We start from the raw sequence: 23,207 nt of genomic DNA, 5'->3' as shown, positions 1-23,207 counted from the left end.
TCTGTAGTAGAGAGGCAGAAAATAGCCACCTTATCTTGAGATGAGGTGACTCTATGCTGAAAATGGGATATGACTCAGCAACTAGCCACTTACAAAGTGATAATTGCAGTTACTTCAGTTCTGTGTCATGCACTTTTGATCTGTGTTGCCTACAGCACATTTTAGTATCTGGTATCTCAAACACTGGAAAATGTATTGTGTGTCCGTCTCTACAGGCATTGGGTTAACTTGGGGCAACAGAGTTGTAGCCATCAGGCAACTTTCAAATCCAGAATTGTTCACAAATGCTTGGCATCAGTACCTACTTTTCAATAGCATCCTGTGCTCAGAGAGAGCTGACACTCATTAAAAACTTCTTAAAGGTGACTTATGCTTGTGTCAGAAGAACATTTGACTCACATATTGGGGTCTTGCAAACCGTGGCCCCTCACATCCAGAAAAATCTATTCCAAAGGCCTAAGGGGCTGTCAGGGTAGTAAATAATGCAGGTGATGTGAGAGACTTACACTGGGGGTATGTGTGTAATTGGAGATTTTCTATATGAGAATGGAAGTGCTTCTACTCATACAATTGGATCTATAGATCTAAGCCCTAGTCTGTGGTGGGGAAGTCCCCATCAACACAGCATGTGTTGAATATATGCTCCTTTCTAAGTGTGGGGGTCCTTTCCTCTTTATTTGCTATATTTCCTCCTCCCATCAAGCCAGGACTATTTATTTTTAAACAAGGTATACATAGCTTTTTCATAAGAAATGTCAATTGTGGTGTAGGATAAAAAAAATTAAATTGAAAACACAAAATAAAAAAATAAAATTACTCATTAAACAACAAACAAGAATTCAAAACCAATTCATCTCCCTGCTCCTTGTCATATAAAATAGTAATGTTATTTAGAAGAACACCCCCCCCCCCAATATATAATCAGTACTTCAGAATCTCTTTTGGTGGTTTCCATAGGATTAGGTTAGGAATTCCCTCTTCAAAGATGACAACATTGTTACTGAGAACTGCAATAGTCATGCCCAGGAAGACTGGGGAATGTTTCGTTGGGAGTTTTTGCTGCTGTTACTGATACTTATTTTTGTATCATTTTTTTATGTGGAAACTGTTCAGTTTGGTTATGTAGTTTTTGATGTGTTTTATTTATTTTTATGACTATTTTGCTATGTTTGTAATTATCTTTTCATATTGTAAGCCGCCTTGAACATTGTTTTAACTGTGGAAAGGTGGCATACTAATAAAATGATGATCTCAGCTGCCATCTTAAAGGGCTGGTGTATTCAAACCCTTGATCCATACAACATTGGGAGAGAAGCCACCAGAATGGCTGAATCCAAGGGTAATTCTCTCTGCTTCCAAGAGCTTCTGAAGAACATACACGTGTCCTGGTGTTCAGAGACAATACAGCCTTAGTTTAGTTACAAACATCCATATCCACCCAGCTCTACAGTGAGTAACAATTCTGAAATGGACCAGTTACTGTTTATAAGAGCAGTGCACATAAGGAGAAGTGATAACTTTGCAGAAGAGTGGTTGTCAGTAGAAGCTTTTGTACAATTGCAGTATATTCTGCCTGACCCTATAAACCTTTGACCTGGAAGACAAAGCCTAATGCAGGTGTACAGAAAGATGCATAACCTAAGAAGGGTGTAAGGGAGTGTCTGACAAGTTTCCAACCATGCAAGAACCGTGTCCATTTTTGTAGCACCATTGAGATCTTCCATCCTAGGGCTTGGTGTTTGATCAGTCTTTGGAGAACCTACACTTAACATATTGGACTTTAAGAATAATGAAGTGCTACCTGAGAGCCAGTGTGGTGTAGTGGTTAAGAGCGGTAGACTCGTAATCTGGGGAACCGGGTTCGTGTCTCCACTCCTCCACATGCAGCTGCTGGGTGATTGCACTAGTCACACTTCTTGAAGTCTCTCAGCCCCACTCACCTCACAGAGTGTTTGTTGTGGGGGAGGAAGGGAAAGGAGAATGTTAGCCACTTTGAGACTCCTTCGGGTAGTGATAAAGCAGGATATCAAATCCAAACTCTTCTTCTACTCTTCCTTCTTCTGCACTCCTGGCATCTCAAAAATTGTCTACTATGCCGCTCTTGTTAATCATCTAGGCCAGATCCTCAGCATAATGAAGAGCAAATTGGAATATATTCAGCATCAATATATTCAGAAAAATATTTACATGCTGCAACAGGCCCTGTGTGGGGCTCAATGATGGTATGATTATGACAAGAGGTGGTGAAACTTTCTGATAAACGTAGCTAGCTTCTCTGTGTATTGACTCCTATATGCATATTTACCCATGTTTGAAGCAACAGCCATTCTTAGCCCAGCTTCAGAGAAATTCCCAAAAGCTTCCCCTTCACAATATATTCTTCCTCGCAAGGAAGTCTGTTAGGTGAGAGCTGCATCTCCTGACTGGTCATGTGACCTTCCAGCATTCTCGGTATGGATCTACTGTTCTCAGTGAAGTTCTATCTTTTAACAGACAGCTACACTCTGCTTTTCTATTTATTATAGCTGAGTGGGTGTCTGGCACACCCTATGTACCCCACCTCTGTCCATATCCAAGAACTTAAATCCAATTTCTCTGAGGCAGCCACCTTGTGCCTAGGCACTGGAATCCACTAAATAAGATTTCACTCTCAAAGGAAAGAATTTACTAGTAAGTCTCTTGCTCAGAAGCAAACGTTTCCAAAACCACACTTGCTATCACACTTGCACTGCAATCCAGAGGTTTCATGGGCATCCACAATTTTCTCCACATAATCACTTCACAAAATCCCTGAACTACTTCTTAAACTCTTCAATTTACTTTAAAAGCAGCTAAGTATTTGGCATGAGTTCAATAGTAAATGGAAACTACTACTCATAGAAGCATAATAGTCCCCTCTGAAGTCTTTTTATTCTAATAGGACTTCGCAGTAGGCATGTTTTCTTCTTCTGAATGTTCCTATCTGACAACTTAATCAGATGCTAGTTCAGTTGCTAGTAGTTTCCTTTGGGACTCAGCAGACAATTTCAATTTAAGTGACACGTTTTAACAATCAGCTCTTTAGCTGTCACATCTCTTTAGACACTTCCTGGTTCAATCATAACCATGGGCCCACTTGCCTTTCCCACCAAGTTTGCTTTCCAGGTATTAATTTGCCACGTAGGACACAGAGAAGGAAAGCTATTTGTACATGCATGTCTCTTTCTCAGTGTCAGCAACTACTGATGTGATTATTGTATAAACATGTTTGATCTTTGAACAACTGCCACTGTTTTGGAATTGCATGACTTTAAAGTGATCTTTTCATGAAAATAATGGATTCCTGTAATTTCAGAGATGATGCTTGGAACTACCTCCTCTTCCAACCATAATTTCACTGTGATTGCTACATATTTCAACATGGAAGAGAATGCTGAGTGACTAGAAGCACTTTCAGTTTTACAAGGCTTTATACCAGTGACTAATTTTGGTGCAAAACCATTCTAGGTATTTTTTATTTTTTTGTGTATTGTGATCACTACAGATCTATCTGATCTTGGGACTCTTGAGAAATTATTGACCACATGCTATATTAGAATGATGCTACATTACAAGGACACAAACAGAATAAACACTTTATTTCAATATGCAAGGAACATTTTCAACTGTATTTGTGGATATCAGATAATTAAATAAAAACAATGGATAATTAAATAAAAACAACTTTGGCTTTGTCTCAGTCTATCAATACAAAATGAATAAATGAACAAACAGTGGATAATTAAATAAAAACAACTTTGTCTTTGTCGCAGTCTCAGTCTATCAAAATGAATAAAGCACTCCATGGTCCTGGACTAGTTTCTGGGAAGCTCAGAGAGACAATCCTTCCTTGCAGGACAGACTGGCCCAGAATAGGCCCAGAGATGTGGCCTTTTGGGATGGTGGAGTTAAACAAAAAAGAGTAGTTTGGCTAATATTTACATACTGATGATATGGGGAAAGGTTGTCATTCTGAGCTTTTCCATTTATAAGATGCCTGTGAGACGCAAGAAAACAAAAAGATGCAGGGCCACTAAGTAACTGAGAAAGAAATAGCGAGATTTTGCTCTGCAAGTCAGCAATTGGGAGCGGCAAAGTCTTTGTCCCCGAATCCATCTCCTGAAAGAAAGGGCTCCTCTTTTTACCTGTTAAGAAAAGAAGCATTTGATCCTATTAGCATTGGGCATTCATGCTTTCCAATCAAACCCACAAAAATAAACACAAAAGGTGGAATTAAATGAGAAAAAAGTGTGTCATGGGTAAGTTGTAGGGTCTTTATTGCTTTCACATTGCAAGTGATCCACATCTATGCCATAAGATACTGAAGTATTTACAACACAACAACTTAGCATCATATTATGAACCTTGATGATTCTCTAGCAACCACTTTGTAATGTGGAACAGTGGTGCAGAGACTGATATATAATGACTGACGTCTTGTGTAATAAATGCTTTTCAATTTTTAAGAGCCCAGGTATGGATCATTTGTTTTCCATGGAGTTCCTATAGCAACTGTTGCTTTTATTTATATTTCATATAGTTATGTACCAAAATAGTATCTAACCAGTTTACAAAAGTTTACAAATACATCTTTTGTTAAACACTCAAAGACTCTTTTGGGATATAAATATATAAAATAAATACAATACAGTGGTGCCCCGCAAGACGAATGCCTCGCTAAACGAAAAACCCGCAAGACGAAAGGGTTTTCCGATTTTTTAGCGGCTTCGCAAGACGAATTTCCCTATGGGCTTGCTTCGCAAAACGAAAGCCCATAGGGAAATCTCCGGGGACAGCGGGGAACCCTCCTCCCACCGCAAGCCCCGGGAAGAGAGGAGAAGCTGCGCGCCTTCCCCTCTGTTCCCGGACCTGTCCTGAAGGCTTGCGGTGGGAGGTCCGGGAACAGAGGAGAAGGCGCGCAGCTTCTCCTCTCTTCCCGGGGCTTGCGGTGGGAGGAGGGTTTTTCCTCCCCACCGCCAACATTCAGAAGGCTGTTCTGAAGGCTGGCGGTGGGAAGAAAAGCCCTTCTCCCGCCTCCAGCCTTCAGAAGAGTTCCCCGCAGGGCTCCCCAAGCTGTGAATGTCTGCCGCGCGCGAGGGACGCTCTGCTTAAGAGCGCCCCTCGTGCGGGGCAGCAGGCTGCTATCCGCAGCTTGGAGAGCCCTGTGGGGAAGTCCTGCAGGGCTCCCCAAGCTGCAGATGTCTGCCCCGCCCGAGGGGCGCTCTGCTTCAGAGCGTCCCTCGCACCCGGCAGCAGGCTGCTATTCGCAGCCTAGGCAGCCCTGCAGGAACTCTTCTGAAGGCTGGCGGCGGGAGAAGGGCTTTTCTTCCCACCGTCAGCCTTCAGAAGGCTGTTCTGAAGCCTGGCGGTGGGGAGAAAAGTCCTCCCCCCCCCCCAGCCTTCAGAAGAGGTCCGGGGAAAGACTGTCCCCGGACCTGGTCTGAAGGCGGTCTCCCTAGGAACGCATTAATTGATTTTCAATGCATTCCTATGGGAAACCGTGCTTCGCAAGACGAAAAACTCGCAAGAAGAAAAAACTTGCGGAACGAATTAATTTCGTCTTGCGAGGCACCACTGTACTAAAATACCCTAATCCTAGAAAGGCAAAACAACCCCAAAGCTTTAAAGACATCTGATAGGCCAGGAAAAGCCTATCAGAACAGCTGAGTCTTCAGTTGTCATCTGAAGCTCATTTGCACGTTTGTCATCTGAAGCACATTTGCAGACTCCTATACTGCAAGAGAAAGAGCTTCCCAGAAGGTCAGTGCCGCCACAGCAGGGCCCGCTTCTGAGATATCATTACTGAGGAAAGGAGAACAGATAGCATGTGGTTCAGTAACAATCTGGGAATCTAAATTTCCCAAAATTGAGGTATAGGCTTACCTTACGTACTACCGTAAGTTCACTAGCGTTGATGATGAAAGGCTGCCTTTCCTCTTCTTCTACCTGAAAAGCACATTGTTCAGATGCTGACCTGGAATCAATCAGTTCAAGCCTAAAAAAAGAAATGCAAAAGGCTTATCAGATTCATGACACTTTTAAACTGCTATTTATCTATGCTGATCATTCTTTGAATTTTAACTTGGGATATCAGCCCTTTTAAGGAACCTGGTTCATCTGAACAGAGTCAGATCCTGTAGTTAAATGGAACAGGTAATTTCATTTCAATTTTATTAACACTCCTTTATTAACGGAGTAGTAACCTTTATTCTGGAAACAGCAAGTAACTGGCTTTGAAGCCCATGCTGCTCGCATCATGTTCATAAGCATATACAAGGATGGGGTATACTGTAATATATAGGGCAGGATTCAGTGGAAGCCCTGCACAAGGACCTCCACTTGCACAACAGGGCTTCCCCACTCTCCCCACCCACACCCCATGGAATTGGTTCAGTGGACCCATGAGAACCTCAAGAACAGCAGGGGGGAGAGGGGGGATTTTTCTGCCTAGGTCTGGAGACCCCATTCAATCTACAGCAATAGATGTATGAGATGTATTTGTCAAATATGGAGCACTTATTGAGTCTTATTGATAAATTGCTCCAATTCAATCAGTGTTTAGGGATGCTGTTGGGCTTAGCCAGCACTGGTGGTGGGCAGGAACATGAAAAGCACACATAAACTTATCACGTACACACACACACACACACACACACACCTCTCTAATAAATAATAATTTATTACTTCTACCCCGCCTATCTGGCCAGGCCTCCCAAGCATGTGAGTTTAACACACGGACACATTCATTCATAACAACATTCATGCTCTCAGACAGCCATTCTTGCATCCATTCTCCCCTCTTCCCAGCTCAGTTCCTACTTGCCTTTCTCTCAGATACAGTCCTTCACTATCTGCTATTGACTCATCTGATTAGCTAGGTGGTCAGGTCTGCAGTGTGGGGCCATGACATTGGCTGCAATGGACAAAGGAAGCCCTACTGATGAGCCATCATCCGGGTTCATGAAGAAGACTGCTGTCCCAGCACACTGGGCTGCATCTGGAGTGTTGTGGTTAAAACAGCACAAGGACAGTAATATTTATAAATGGGGGTGGGGATCACTGCGGGGGAGGAAGGTTTTAACTTCACCCTGCCCCCAGCATTCCTGATGCAGCCAGCAATCTTTCCCATGAACCAGTCTGACAGTTGACCATCTGTACACTGAATAAAGGGGGGCCAGGTCCCCTGAGAGTTTGGTGGGCTGCACTGAGAGTGACCAAAGGTCGCATGCATGGGCACATTACAGGTTGCCTGTTTGTGGCCTACCAATATCAGCACAGTTCGAGATCAGCCCCAAATACCTTTCACACGTGTTGCTACCTTTTAATTTGTTCTTCCAAGAGCCCGAGGGCCTCTTCCGCAGCTTCCCGTCTATTCCTCTCTTCTGAGAGAGTCCCCATTAATTCCAATAAAGTTGGTTCTTGCCTCTGTGCAAGCCTAGAACAAACCCAAATTCCAAAGGAGGAAAAAAAATAATGCAAAGCAAAACTAGTTTGCTTTATGTAGTAGTTTGTTCCTATTGGATTATTGTACAGTAATTATTCATCTTAGGTGGTTAAAATTTATGATATGATAATCTTACATCTTATCAAGAGAAATGAGCTCTAGGTTTAAGACCAGTTAATAAAGCATACTTTACAAATGAGTAGAAATAATTCTGACCTTCCGTTGATTTCAATGAAGTCCATGCTGTCCATTTCAATGACTTCAGCTCTTTCTTGAGGAGCTCCTGGAGGAAATTTTGCTTGAGTCTCACTCTAAACAGAGCAATATGGATATGCTGCTTATGTGGAAACTTCATAAAATCAAAAGATTGTTTGTCTAGTAACATTAAGTTATTTCACAATATAGTACTGAATGCACACACTTCCATGTAGCTGTTTATATTAATTCAAAAATGAATAATTAAAGTGGGAAGGATGCATTCCCACAATTGTTAGGAAGACTTCTGGAACACAGGGGAGAAACTGGGTGCATGACAGAAGTGATAGTTCTGAAGAACTATGGAGTGGAGTGAAAGCAAACTTTGGATAAGAAACTGGTTCCTGGTTGAATCAGACCTGAATGTCTTTCTTAAGAGCAGAAATCTCTGTCAGCAGACCTGAATGTCCTTCTTAAAGGTGGAAACCTCTGTCAGCCTGGACCGTGGAAAGCAGAGCTGTTAACAAGACCTAAGACAGTATACCAGTGTGAAGAAAATGTGGTTAGCAGCACTAGGCAAACTTCATGAGTGTTCTCGTACCCTGAGAAGACTTGAGAACAGATCAATCTCGTAAAACAATGTTTCTCAAAGGGTGTGGTGCAGGAAAGAATGATAAGTGTGGCAGGAAGATTCAAGGTCAATCAAAGAAACATTTAAACATTTCAGTATAGGATAGTATAGTTTAGTATAATATCAATTTTTTAAAAATGCAGAATTTGGTTAGATATGGAGTTTGTCTCAAATTAGACCTAATATAAATGAGATTGCCGGGCAAAACCAAGCTCACACCTCTCATTGAGTTTGTACACATACATAAGGTACTTATGTAAGCGGCTTGTTTATAATTCTATTTTGGGGTTGATTCATGTTCTTATGTAGCTGCATTGCTTTATACTTTTTGGATGTCCTATGATCACATTTTATTCCGTGAACCGCCCTGAGATCTCTGGGTATAGTGCGGTCAATAAATTCCAATAATAATAATAATAATAATAATAATAATAATAATAATAATAATAATAATATAAAGTAGCTGTGTTTTATGTTATAAATCAAGCACTGCTAACTGTTTCTTTTGGTTTTCCAATATATTTCTTACGAATAAAAAATTTGGAGTGGCACAAGCAAATTTTAATCTGAAAGTGTGGCCCAGATAAAAAAAAAGTTTGAGAACTACTGTCCTAAAACAACACACAACTATTTCTGCTGGTGTCTGCCCCTGACCTACCATTTGCCAATACAGTCGTACCTTGGAAGTCAAACAAAATCCATTCCGGAAGTTCGTTCGGCTTCCAAAACTTTCAGAAACCAAAGTGTGGCTTCTGATTGGCTGCAGGAAGCTCCTGCAGCCAATAGGAAGCCGCGGAAGCCACGCCGGACATTCAACTTCCAATAATTGTTTTAAAACCGGAACACTCTTTTCCGGGTTTCGATTGTTCAGGAGCCGATTTGTTCAGGACCCAAGGCATTTGAGATCCAAGGTATGACTGTATAAACAATATTATGCTGTTATGGTTGCTTTTTCCCCTCCTCAAGAACTCAAAAGAAAGGCTGGAATGAGAGTGCTGGTGTCTTTCATCCTTGGCTTTAAGCTCGTTAAAAAAGATAATAAAGCACTCCAGGAAATTCATCAGAGGAAGTGTGAAGAATTTGACTCCATTTTATTGCTTTTATACTCTCTGCAGAAAAGGTTGGACACTAACACATCTCTTCAAGGGAAAAAAGCAAAAGGCAGTCCCACAATATATAGTCCTCAGAAATTGATTAAATTGGATTTTGTGGTAGGACAACTCCCCAGGCAAGTTTGATCATGGAAAGGAAATAATAAAAGAATTTTCACAACAACAAAGTTTGCCAAAAAGTCAAGAAGAAGCAAAGCATTTTAAAATTGTGTTGGAAGATATGAGACGAGAGAGAGGAATTCATAAGCAAACTAGAGAAATCAAATAAAGAATTATTCAATATGAAGGAGACGTTAAGACATGTCAGTGAAGAAATAAGCAGCTATTGATGAGATTAATTAAGAGCAACCATTTCCAATCCCTTGGACAAAATAATTAAAAATGATACAGAAGTTGGTAATGTTATGTGGAATTTCTATATTTCCATTGCATTCTATTGTTTTTAAAACAATTTTTCTTTCAAATTCTGGCTGGAAAATTAGGTTTTTTTCTTAGCCAGGACAAAACATGTTTCTTCTTGCATTTATTTCTAATTAAGTGCAAAGAAGGGAGGGGACTCCAACCTACTCATGGACCTCGGATCAACATATCTAAGCCTCAGAAAACTTCTGGGGCACAGATATATAAAACAATTGGTCTTACCTGAAGTGTAGATTTGCGAGTAGGGATGCTGGAGCCAATGGGATGGCCTATGTCCTCGTCATGTGACGCTAGGCAGGAGCAAAGAATTGTGTGAAGCAGGCTGGACTCCTCAGTTTTCCGGATTTGCCAAGAGGCAAACACTGATGGAGTCACTGAAATAAAAGGTCTGCCTACTTCTTCTCTCCATGGCTCAAAAATCTAAAGGAAGAAATGTACTAGATATCTGAAAGGCAAGGAAATTATTATCAATAGACTATATCTTCAGTAAAGTGCATCGGAAATCTCCCTTGGCTCCAGCATCCCTACTAGCAAATCCACACTTCAAGTAAGACCAATTTACTTCGTGGGATGCTGGAGCCAATAGGATGGGACATACCATAGCAGATGAACAGAAAATGGGTGGGTCCCAGATCTGAAGATGCACCAGTTGTAAAACCTGATGGAGAACAGTATGGCCAAAGGCTGCCTCAGCTGCAGACAATCAGCCCAGTTTATAATGTCTGGTGAAAGTGGTGGTGGACGACCAGGTGGAGGCTTTACAGATACCCAGCAAGGGTGTGTTAGCCATGAAGGCTGCAGAGGTGGAAGCTGACCTTGTGGAGTACAGAAGCACCTGAGTTGGCTGGAGCAATTTGAGGGAATCATAAGCAAGGAAAATACAGGCTCTAATCCACCTCACCAAAGTAGCACTGCTGACCCTAACCCCCAAGGACGATGGGCGAAAAGATAAAAATACAGAGTCTATCTTCTGGAAAGCCTTTGTCCAATGAATGTATACTTTCAGAGCTCTGCATGCATTCAAGGAAAGTCATGCTTTTTCCCTGGGATATTTAGCGTTAGGACAAAAGATTGGTAAAACCAGTTCTTGTTGAACATGAAATCTAGAGAGTACTGAAGGAAGGAACTGTACGTAAAACCACCTTGTCTTTATGAAAAACACATGTCAAGCTGTCGAAAGAGCAGAAAGTTTTGACACTCATCTAGCTGTGGTGATAACCACCAAAAGACTTTAAATGAGAGTTTTGAGGAGAAGTTTGTGTGTGTGTGTGTGTGTGTGTGTGTGTGTGTGTGTGTGTGTTTGTTTGTTTGTTTGTTTGTTTGTTTGTTTGTTTGTTTAAGACAGAAATCTAGAGAAAATGACAAGGAGGTGAAGATGAGATGAAACAAGATAGACTTATCTGACGAAAAAGGAGAGCCAGGAGGAATGACTGCTGCGTCAGGCAGGAGAAAAAACTCAGGAGTTCAGCCTGCTTCACACAACTCTTTGCTCCTCACGTGATAAGGACATAGCCCATCCTATTGACTCCAGCATCCCACAAAGTAAATCTACTCATCACACAGGAGGTCCAGCTCCTCTCATCACAACTCTAGCAGGACAAGACAAAAGATACCTTCTCTGCCAATGAAGTTGGCTCCCTGCTTGCTAATGATCCACACTTTGCTGCCCATGCTTCTCTTAATACTTCCAGTGTCACTGCCAGAAAAAGCTCCCTGATCCCCTTATGAGGAAACAAGGCAAGCTGCTTTTACCTGCTGAAGGCTGAACTCCAGTTGGCTCTCGTATTCTCTCTTTCGATTTGATATTCTGTTTTCTTTCTTTTTAAGTTCATTTTTACTACGTAGGTTGTCATTTGCAAGTCGCTCTATTGCAGCCTTTGACTCATACAATGAGATATTCTGTAAAGAGAGTTTTTCAGTTAGCTTCTGCAGCTCTTCATTTGATTTTGCAAGCTTTCCTTCTGCACTGTTTAAATCTTTCTCAATTTTTTCACTTTCTGAATGTGACAATTTCACAGATTTTTCCAAGTCCAATATCATCTCCTGGTATCTAATAGAATCCTTTTGCAACTGGTTGATCTCCTGTTGTTTTCCCCTCAAAAGTTCTTGCAACTCTTTAGTTTTGTTTTTTGTCTCATGATTGTCTCTCTGAGCAGTTTTCAGTTTTTCTTCAAATACTCTGACCAGATGCTGCTGTTCTTCTTTTTCTTTTATTGTGCTGCATTTCTCTGCTTTCAAATTTTCCAACTGCTCTACAAGGAGGCTGTTTTGTATCTGTGTGGCTTTCAGTCTGTCTGTTGTTTGATCCAATTTTTTGATGTGGTTGAGCAACTCGGTCTCCAAAAATTCTCTCTCATTTTTTACTTTATAAGATATTTCTTGAACATTTTCTAATTCTTCTTGTAAGAGACATTTATCATCCTCTAATATTTTAATTCTTTCACTAAGACTGACTATTTCCTGATTAAGATTTTTACAATCATTTTCCAACTTTAATAAAGAGCTTTCCTTCTGATGCAGAGATTTTTCAGCATCTTTCAACCTTTGTAACAAAGTTTTGTTCTCTTGCTTTAAGATCAACATGCTTTTCTCTTTTTCTGAAATCCCCTCATTTAACAAATGAATGTGTTTTAATAATGACTCTCTTTCACAGAGGGAATCACTTATCTTGGACTGCACATCACACTTGTTCAATTCCAACCGTGTTTGGAGGTCCCCGAGAGCAGATTTTGTTAGACTAAAATCCTTAGAAAGCTCCTCATTTTCCTTCTCTGTTTTCTCCAAGGTTTGCTTTAAAATTTCAGAAACTTCCTTTAATTGCTTATTTTCCTCCATTAGCTGCTTGCTCTGAAGAATAGATTCATCAATTTTTCTTTGACAGTCTTCCAAGCACAACTTGTGCTCAGATGCTTGCTTTTCAGCTGCAATCTTTAGCTCACTTATTTCCTTCTGTTTAGATTCAGTCAGCTGTTTCAGTTGTACACTTTCATCAGCTGCTTTTTGAAGCAGCTCCTTAAGTTTATGCGTATCAGATTCTCTCTCATTTACTCTGTGAAGAGCTTCCTGCTTTTCTTTTCTAGTGACATCAATAATGTGCCTCATTTCTGCTATTTTACTACTAATATTCTCATAGGCCTGAAGCAGAGACTCATACTCTTGCTTTAATTCACTGTGTTTAGCTTTCCAGCCTGTTAATTCAACTGTCTGAGAATCTTTTAAGGAATTCAATTGAAAAGAAAAAGCTTCCTTCTCTTGCCCTATGGTCTGCATGGTAGACTTCAGACTCTCACACGCAGCAGTTAGATTTTCATTTTCAATTAACAATCTAGCATTTTCTGCCACAAGAGTCTCCTCTTTATACAGTGCAGTACTCAAGTTTTGTTTTTCTCTACCCAACTCAGACCTCAGCTGTCCAAGGGTGTGAACCTTACCAATCAACTCTTTGTTTTCCAAAACCAATAACTCCATTTGATCTTTAAGAGTTTTGTTTTCCTTCAGTGCTTCTTTACGTGATATTAAAGCAGCTTGGAGCTTTCTTTGGAGACGTTCCCTGTTTTTCTCTTCAGCATCATACTTCTGCAGTTGAGGTTGATAGCTTCTGCCATTTACATTTTCTTCCATCCGTTCCCGAGACATTTCTATTGGTAGAGGATCTTGATCACCTATTCTTTCAGTTAATGTTTTTATTTCTGTATTAGTGATATCTAGCGATTCTCTTTCTGTGCAAGTGACATCTTCCAATGAACTATAGAAGTCTGGGCCTTGAACACTGTTCTCCAGCGCATTATCAGAATGCGGCCACACAGTTTTTGCATCCTCTCTTACACCTGCCACATTTTTGTATGCACTAGAAACTGGCAAAACCTTCTCACGCAGCATATTGAATTCCATCAGTAGTTGCTTGTTTTCTTCACTGGGATGTCTTTCAGTTTCTTTCAGACTTGTTAGGTGATCTTCATGTTTTTTGTGGAGTTGACTCTTTTCATTACTCACAGTTTCAACCATAGTTTTAACAGCTTGCAATTCATTTTTATATGATTCTAGTTGTTGCTTAAGCAGACCTTGTTCAATCAACATATTGTCTCTCTCTTGTTTATACTGTTGTTCCTGTTGCTCAACAGAAATCTTCAGTTTTACTGCTTCTTGCTGTACGCTACCAAGTTCAAGTGACTTCTCTTTTAACTCTTCCTTAAACTTTTCTTTTTCTTCCATAAGTCTAGCATAGTTCTCATGAAGTTTCGCCATCTCAGACTCTTCCATTGTCACCATACTTACCGTCTTTCCTGATTTTTCAACCCTGACATCAGCTTTCACATTTAGCTCCCCAGACTCTAATGTTTTCTGTTGAGCATTTTCACTGTGCCTAAGAGATGTATCGGTGTCCAACCTTTTCTGCAGAGAGTATAAAAGCAATAAATTGGAGTCAAATTCTTCACACTTTCTCTGATGAATCTCCTGGAGTGCTTGCTTTTCTTTTTTAATGAGCTCAAAGTCTTTTGTTAGTTCATTAAAATCTCCTCGTAGCTTAGCATGCTCTTCTTTTTGCTTCTGAATTTGTTTAGTGTTTTCTTTGCGGACCACAAGCAGTGCCTTAAGTTTCTTTTGCAGGATTTCCTTGTCTTTCTGCAGCTCAGTGACTGGATTCATTTCATTAGGCTGGTGTGTTTTGTTACTACAGGAACTTTCGGTATTTAGGGTAGTTTCCGACCCATTCGTTTCCTTGAATGTTTCATCTCTCTTTGCTATTTCACCTTTGAGATTTTCTATGGTTAAGAAAAGTTGTGAACGTTCCTCTCTATGCATTTGATCTCTCTCATTCAACACAGACTCCATTTGTGCAAGCAGACAATCCTTCTCTTGAAGATGGATCAAGTTCTTATCAGACATACTTTTTTGTTCAGCTATAGTAGCTTTGAATTCTGTAACTGTTTTCTCCAGCTGCTCCAAGTGTTCTGCCTTGGCTGATAAGGTTTCACTCATGTCATTTATCTTCACATCTTTTTCTAAGAATTGTGTCTTCAGTCCTTCAAGTTGGGATTCGAGATCTTTGTTGTGAGCTTCAGCATTTTCAACCTGCTTTACTAAGTCATCAATTTGCTCCAGAAAACATTCTGTCTTTTTATCAAGCTTCGCATTTTTCTGAATTAAGTCCTTCCTTATTAGCAAAGCTGCTTGAAGTTTCTTTTTCAGATTCTCTTTTTCTTGATTTATTTTTTCCAAAGTAATATTTAGCTGCGCCTTCTCACACACCAAGTCTTTTATGGTAGCTTCTTTGTTGGTCAACACAACTTGATTGAGTTCAAGTTCTTTCTTATATTCTTCTACCTGCTGTGATAATGTACTTACCTCTTCTGTCATGCTCTTCCTTATGGCTTCTAGTTGTTGCAATTCAATAGCAAGCACATTTTTTTCCTCAGAGAATTTTACCATTTCATTAGACATGGATTCCATGACTTGAGAAACTGAGCAATCCTTTTCTTTTAACTGCTGACTTAGAGAAGTAATTAAATCCTTCTGTTGGTTAGTTTGGGAACTAAAGTTTTCTATCATCTGGTTTTTATGCTCTATTTCTTCTAAAAGTTTTGCTGCTTTTTGACATTCGGTGTTCAGTCTCTTGCAACTACTTTCAAGCTCTTTTTCTAATTTATCTGTCTTCTCCTGGAGGAAAACCACCTCCTTCCTCATGTTTGATAATGCAATGTCCTTTTCTTCACAGACAGATTGCTGCCTACATAATGCATCCTTAGCAGTACTCAGTTCATTGAACAGATGTTCAATCTCAGATTGGTCAGCAGCTTTGGCCTTTTTAAAGTCATTCTGCATCAACTCTTTCTCTTCCTTCAAGGACAACATGCTTTCTAGCTGATTATTCAGGTGATGTACTTCTTCCTCTCTCTCTAAAATAGTCTGCTGCAGTGCCATTGCTTCAGCTTCTTTGCTGATAATAGTATCTATCACAGCAGAGAATTTTTCCAATACAGTCTTAGCTACTTGCTGACCAGTGTCACTGTCACTGTCTTTGAGGAAGTACCTACTACTTGACAATGCAGACAGATGTTTGGCCAACTCTGCTTGAATAATGTCCTGTTCTTGATGCAAACATTGAATTTGATCCTCTTTTGATTTCAGTTTCCTTTCTAAATTACTCAGTTGCTCAAGATTAACGTCATTTTGCTGAGTTGCCCTAGCAAGTTCTGCTACCCATCTGTTCTCACTGGCTTCTAATTTTTCGTGAAGTTCTTTTAGCTCCTTAGATTTTTCCTCTAATTGCTTCTGGTACTTAACCAAGTCTTTGTTTTCCAGATTCAGTTTATCAAAGTTCTCTTGTAAAAGAGCTTTATCATTTATTAAAGAATCTATTTGTTGTTGCAATTTTTCTATGACCTCAGAATTTAAATATTCAATATGATTAGCCTGTTCAGTGCATTTTTCCTGCACAACCTGTAGAGCTCTCTCTCTCTCTTGAATATTTTGCTTCCACAGCTCAACTTGTTCTAATGTTTTATGGTGCTCTGATTTTGCAGATTCAATTTCTATTATCAAAGAGTCAATTTTCATCTGGCTACTGGCAATGCTTCCATCCTTCTCTTGCAAAAGCTTTTTTAGCGTAGCAGCATTTTTATCTAGCTCTTCTCTAAGTAGCTCAGTATCATTGGTAAGAGCCTGAACATTGCTTTCTGATAGTTGAACACCGATATCTTTAAGAAACCCAGTGATAATCTCTTCTTTTTTACTCAGGGAAGCACTGAGTTCATTTTTTTGTTCATACAGACCATCAAATTTGCCCTGCAAAGTTAAGAATTTTTTTTCTTTTTCCTGGGCTAGTTCTTTTAACTTTTGAATTTCTTGGTTTAGTTCATTTCTTTGACTATGAAGTTGAGAAATTAACTGTGACTTTTCTTCATTTATTTTTAGTTCCTCTCTTAGGGTTTTCACAAGATTAGTAGGATCCAAAACAGAAGCCTCTTTTTTTGCAAGCACCTGGCTAATGTCATTTATTAATTTATTCTGATCACTTATTTCCTTTTTCAAACAAAGATTTGATTCTTCTGCATCAGTAGCTTGCGTCTTCAAAGTCTCACATTCATTCTTTTTATCTTCAAGTTCAGCCTTCAGTTCACTGTTAATCAGTGAAATGTTATTCACTGCTAACTCCTTCTCCACAATGACTGCTTTTAATATTTCTGCTTCAGAGGTCAAACACTGTACAAGTTTATGCTGCACAGAGGAAGTCTCAGAAATACATGTTTGTAAATCAACACATTCCTTCTCCTTTTGTTTTAAAAAGTTATTTTTCTCTGTAATTGACTTGTTTAATACTTCATTGTTTTCTATCATATTTTTAAGTTGACTCTGGAGATCAGAAATTATTTCCATATTCTCAGACAGTTGAACTCTAAGAAAATTAGACTCGTCAGATTTACTTTTAAGTAATTTTAACTCTTCATCTTGCTTCTTAAATTTATTCTCTTTCTCTTGCACTTCCTGAGTAAGTTGACTAACTTCACTATCTAGAACCTGTACTTGGCTTTGCAAATCTGAAATAATTTGCAAATTATGCTTTTCATCTACATCTTTGTTTTCTTTCATTTCCTGTATCAAAACTTCCCTCTGGGAAAGAAGAGCCTCTTTATCACAAAAACTGCTTTTTAATGTTTTCATTTCGCTAACTAAGGTATCAATTTGATCCATAAAAACTAAAATATTATTAGTTTGCTGAGACAACTGTGCACTTAAGGGCACTAGTCCTTCACAATTTTTCATTAATGTAGCACTGGCTATTTCTATATCTGCTTTCAATTTTTCATTTTCTAATTTCAGCATATGAGCTTCATGTTTTGTGGACACAATTTCAGACTGATGCTGTGTTAACTGATGCTGAAAAGCATCACATTCATTTGACTTAGCATTGCAAACAGCCAAAGCACTATCCTTCTCATGTTTCAAAACATCCACTTCTTTGACTAATAGTGCTAGCTGGTCATTTAATTTGGTACACTCTTCTGTTTTTTGTGAAATCTGCCTGCAAAGATCCTCAAACTCCACCCCTTTAAATAATAGAGTACTGTCTTTGTCTTCAAGCTGTTGAGATAGCTTTATGTTATCACATTTAAGCTTTTCTACTTCTTTTTCTAACACAGTCATGATAGCTTGCTTTTCTTTTACTTGCTTAAGTAATGTATCACCATGCTCAGTTTTTTCTTCAATGGAACTGCTTTTTATTTTAAGATCATTTTCTAGGTCTTTAACCTGTTTCTGTAATGATGAGGTTTTTTCCTCCTCCCGATTAAGCTGTTGGACCATCTTATCATACTCTGTCCGAAGCAATGCTTTGTTTTGCTGCTCATCCTTTAACTGAGTGATATAAGACTGCCTTTCTTTCTCCAATTCCTTTGTTATCTCTCTGCTTCTGGAGAGCTCATCAGCTAAAATGCCACACTGTTTCTCTTTCCCCAGTAACTGCTCTGCAAGTGAATTTTCTTTCTGCTTTAGAAGGCCTGAGAGTTCTTCAACTTTCCTTCTTAAAGTCTCTTTATCGTGACTGACCTCTGAAAGCATTTTCTGGTGTTCTGTGGCATTGGCACACAACTTACTCTCCAACTCAGCCATGGATTGAGCACGCGTTAACAGTTCACACTCTTTCACATCCAGCAATTTTGACAAACTCTCATTCTCACTAATCAGCTGTTGCTTCTCTTTCTCCATAGTATGTATCTCATTTCTAAGCTTTTCACTGGCTTTAAGCTGATCTGCAAAACCTTTTTCTTTCTGCTCAAGAGCTGCTTGTAACTGCTTGTTAGTCATTATGACAGATTGTCTTTCGGTTTCCATCTTATTAATTATTTCATGTTTTTCATGCAGCTCATTATTAACTTCTCTCCACTGCATTTCTTTGCTATTCAGTTCTCTAACTAACTTAAGCTTTTCCTGTTCATTTTGCTGCTCCACAACTTTGAGCTTGTCTTTTAGGGATATCACAATCTCTGCTTTTTCTTGCAGTGACTTTTTGACAATTTCTAGATGCTCAGTATGTTCAGCAAGTTGTCTGGATAAATTAGCTAAATCTTCATCTTTTTTAGCATTTTCTAAAGTGAGCTGGTTGTGTGAATCTTTCACTGATTTCAGCTCATTCACAAAACTTTGTTCTTTGTTTTCTTTTTCTTTTAGTAATTTGTTCAATTTTTCCTTTGCAGAGATATGTTCATCGACCTGGGATTTAAGATGGTCTGTTTCCTCCTTACATTTTATTTCTGTTTCTTGCAATTTTTTAGCTGTTTTACTTATTTGTTCTTTAAGCAATTTAATTTGTGACTCACACTCCATGAGTTTGTTGTTGTAAGTAACATCACGAGTCTTGATTGCAGAGTGAAGATCTTTAACTGTTTGGCTAGTCTCTTTGATTTGCCTAACAAATTCTTCATTCTCTTTTGTTTTAGTAGCGTTTTCAATTTTCACCTCTGCCAGTTCTGATTTTATTGCACTTAACTGCTCAGAAAGTTCTGAAAGCTTTCTGCCTGCACTGTTCACATCTTCGGTTTGTACATCTTTCAGCAACTGGGCTTCCCTTTCAGCCTTGGACAATGCTTCTTCCATGTCTCGCATTTCATCCTCTTTGCACTTGATCTGGCATTTCAGAATATTAATCTGCTCAGAATACGCATTTATATTTGAAGTAATAGCAGAAATTTCTTTGTCTTTCTCAGCTAAAACCTCTCTGAGGTTGTCAAATTCTCTTTCACGCCTCTGGAGGTCTTGAATTAGTTGAGACCTCTCTTCTAAATGACTTGTGTTTAATCTATCAAGTTCTTCATTTGTCTGTTCAAGATCCAGTTGCATTAATTCTATGGCAGCATCCTGTTTCATGGTCTGAAAACAAAAATAAAGAAAAAAATGTCTAAGTGCCCAAAATTTAATATTGACTCAACAGTACTATTTGTAGTTGGAATCCAAAAAGATGTTTAGGTTCACCCAGAAAACCATAATTTTGAGGAAGTAGCAAAGGGATGGTGCTAATGCAATTTAATTTTCCTTCTCTCCCCCCCCGCCCGATGAGTGACCACCTCCTATTTTCCACATAATATACTGTTGACATATACTGCTTCTTTTAACTGTTGTCATATCTTATTGTACATTATATCATACATACATGATATGATGCCTATGCCATATACTGTTGCCATCTTGCTTTGTTTCAACTACATTTTGATATAAATAATAATAATAATAATAATAATTATAATAATTATTATTTATACCCCGCCCATCTGGCTGAGTTTCCCCAGCCACTCTGGGTGGCTTATAATCAAGTGTTAAAAACAATACAGCATTAAATATTAAAAACTTCCCTAAACAGGGCTGCCTTCAGATGCCTTTTAAAGAGAAGATAGCTGCTTATTTCCTTCCTATATGAGGCATAAGGAGCTGCTTTTCAGGAAAAATGAGCCTCTAAGTTTCTTGGGCTAATGAAACTACTTTTGCAGTTATGTTTATAATTTATTAGTTATTTTATTGCTCATATATTACATATATCACTAAACAGACAATGGATTGTATCTAATGAAGTTGCTCTGTTCACTCAAGGACGTCCACTTGCACAGCTTGCCCTTTCTCTAATACCCCTGCATGTCTCCACTTCAAACCTGTTCCGGGAGGGTCTGGAGCAAATTGGGAGGCGGGAAGAAAGAGGGGAGGGTGAATTATGTTGCCAAAGCAGAAATCCTTGCACAAACCAGACAACTTCATTGAATCCAACCTATTTATGTAAGAAGCCACAACCAAAGTTTACCCTTTTTTACCTTTTCTTGATAGGCGGTTATTTTTTCTGTTAATACAGTAATAACTGCTTTCTGTTCTGCACACTCTTCTCCATAAGCACTGCACTTCTTCTGGACATCTTCCAGCTAGTTTCAGGGAGGGAAACATTATTCACTGTTTTCAATTGTAACAATTCAATTCAATTGTGACAAAAGGACAATATCGTCCATTATATAAGTAATTTACTTAACTTCGCCAGTGTTTATAATATGCTCAGATTGTTGGTTCACACATAGGGGGATTGTAGGGATATCCAAAATGCCAGGGGAGGGAGCAATTAAATGTTCAAAGAACTACTATTTACCAAAGATGGCAAACTGCTTGACCGAGAACACAATACAGTGGTACCTCGGGTTACATATGCTTCAGGTTACATACGCTTCAGGTTACAGACTCCGCTAACCCAGAAATAGTACCTCAGGTTAAGAACTTTGCTTCAGGATCTGAACAGAAATTGTGCTCTGGTGGCACATTAGCAGCGGGAGGCCCCATTAAGAACAGGTTAAGAACATTTCCAGGTTAAGAGCGGACCTCCGGAACAAATTAAGTACTTAACCCGAGGTACCACTGTACAACTTGACTGACTCAGAACTGTAAACAACTCACCTTTTGTTCCCTCTGCAAAAGCTTTTCACTTAGTTCTTTGTTTAGAAGGTCTCTCTCATGAATTGACTTTCTCATGTCTTCTGCCTGTTCTAGCTTTTCATTTGTACTTGAAAGCTTTTGCTCCTTTTCCCCAAGCAAAGTTTCAAGCAAGCCATTTCTTTCATTTAATCTGCCAATAAAAGAAATGATCAAATATATTATGATAAACATTCTCAAATATATGTGGACATCAATTGTACTATGGGAAACATTTGGAGACATAGCTCCTTGTCTATATCCAAAAGCAAGATCAACTATTCCATCAATTGCAAGAAAAATAACTAAGAATGAAAATAATCTTTATGAAAGGGTTTCCCCCCTTCAATTATCTGCAGCAGGTAAAAGTTTAAAAACATTTGACAACATATACACCAACGTTTGGATCTGAATAACATTGGGGTATAGGGTAGGGAGGCTCGGGAGGGACTATAAATGTTCTGTTTTACCCTTTCAGTTGTTCATTCAAACTGGAAACAAGAACTTGGTGTTTTTCTGCATCACGTGCTTGCTGGTTGCGCAACTGTGTAAGCTGGGACTGTAAACGGTCATTTTCATTCTGTAAGAAAATCATTTACACAGCTGGTATTTGCACTGACTATAAAACAGGGTTATCTTTGAACTACGTGAGTTAGATTCTACCATTATAGCTCATTTACTACCAGCAAAATGTCATCAGAAATCTTTGTTCCCAATAGAAACAGTGAGATTCCGTTTCAAATGACTCATTTCTGGTGATCTTATCCTGTGACAACCAACATGGAAAGAGACATCCTATAATATTGACTTCAAATAAAAGCACACCATGCAAACATGCAATGTGTGGGAGGAGCTTACTTTTAACAGATGTTGCTAAAGAAAGGCATGTTTTTAAGAAGCTCCAGTGATGCCTAACAGAATTTTAATTTTAGCATAACTGATCCACACAGAATTAACTGAATTATATTTGTTTTTCTTTGCACTTGTCCAAAAATCATCCAGTGTGTGAAGTAGCAAGGTGTAAAATAAATTCTGGAATGTAATCCACAGGGAATGAAGCAAGCTCCACTGACACAGTCAATTTATTATGGCATCGAAATATGTTAGTCTACCCAGCTTCACAAAACTAACACACAAGATTAAACTGCAAAAACACACCATCCAAAACCAGAAGAAGCTCAGAAAAATCCAAAATTGTCATTAAATGCTGGGTAGGTTAGATACAAAATATCACTTCTATGTAAAATAACCTATCACTTGGGAATGGGCAGGACACACCTGTACAGCCCTCAATAGCTGCCCTTCTTCCTCTACACCAAATGCCACCTGTATTGAAATGCTCTGTTACAATGCAATATACATTGACATTCTGCTGCATGAGAAAAATATTTTGAGTGACCCCTCATTACACACATGCATTTTAGTATGTTAAGGAAGCTATTAGTCGAACCTTTAGACGAACATATTAATATTTAAAATTGCACACTGTTTGTATAAAACTTAGAAAACTATGTTCATTGTATATTTTTCTTGTCTTTCATGAACTTAAGACTTTCATGGGTCTGTTTTGGGGCTACAGTGTATTGTCAACAACACTGCACATTCTCCATTCATTTACACACACACCTGGGTAATTTATTCCTGCTGTAATAGTACCTGGCTCTCACCCGAAGCATCTTGTTGGGTGAGATGGAGCTAATGCACAAACGTCCTGGCCACAAACACATACAGGAATGGGGCGTAACAGGTGGCAGAGACGTTGGCATGGGGGCACATGAGTGAAGCAAATCTAGTGCACCTGCTGGTGCATTTGCACCACCCAGGAAACAACAGTAACCCATCTTCCAAGAAGCTAGAGCAACTGCTCTGCGCTACCCATTATGCTGCTTCTGCATTTTCTTCAACCAACAACACACAGTCCTTCTTTTCCAAGGACTTTGTACTGGCAGTT

General features: G+C 39.1%; 1 protein-coding gene across 2 annotated transcripts in view; it reads right to left on the bottom strand.

Annotated features, from left to right (window-relative positions):
* Positions 1–3,600: 3,600 nt before the first annotated feature.
* The window catches only part of LOC309353109 (uncharacterized protein), a 42,956-nt gene continuing 23,349 nt past the window's right edge, over positions 3,601–23,207 (bottom strand). For both annotated transcript variants that reach the window (XM_081882176.1, XM_081882175.1), the window contains exons 18-25: positions 21,727–21,836; positions 21,242–21,410; positions 20,617–20,721; positions 11,573–19,687; positions 7,679–7,773; positions 7,337–7,453; positions 5,902–6,013; positions 3,601–4,163 (exon numbers count right to left, since the gene is read on the bottom strand). In XM_081882176.1, the coding sequence (XP_081738302.1) occupies positions 4,005–4,163; positions 5,902–6,013; positions 7,337–7,453; positions 7,679–7,773; positions 11,573–19,687; positions 20,617–20,721; positions 21,242–21,410; positions 21,727–21,836 (8,982 nt within the window). In that variant the 3' untranslated portion in view covers positions 3,601–4,004. The remainder of the gene's footprint in view (positions 4,164–5,901; positions 6,014–7,336; positions 7,454–7,678; positions 7,774–11,572; positions 19,688–20,616; positions 20,722–21,241; positions 21,411–21,726; positions 21,837–23,207) is intronic.

This window comes from Podarcis erhardii, assembly GCF_964252035.2.
Source record: "Podarcis erhardii genome assembly, chromosome: 1".
NCBI lineage: Eukaryota > Metazoa > Chordata > Lepidosauria > Squamata > Lacertidae > Podarcis > Podarcis erhardii.
This window is presented reverse-complemented; position numbering and strand designations above follow the sequence as displayed.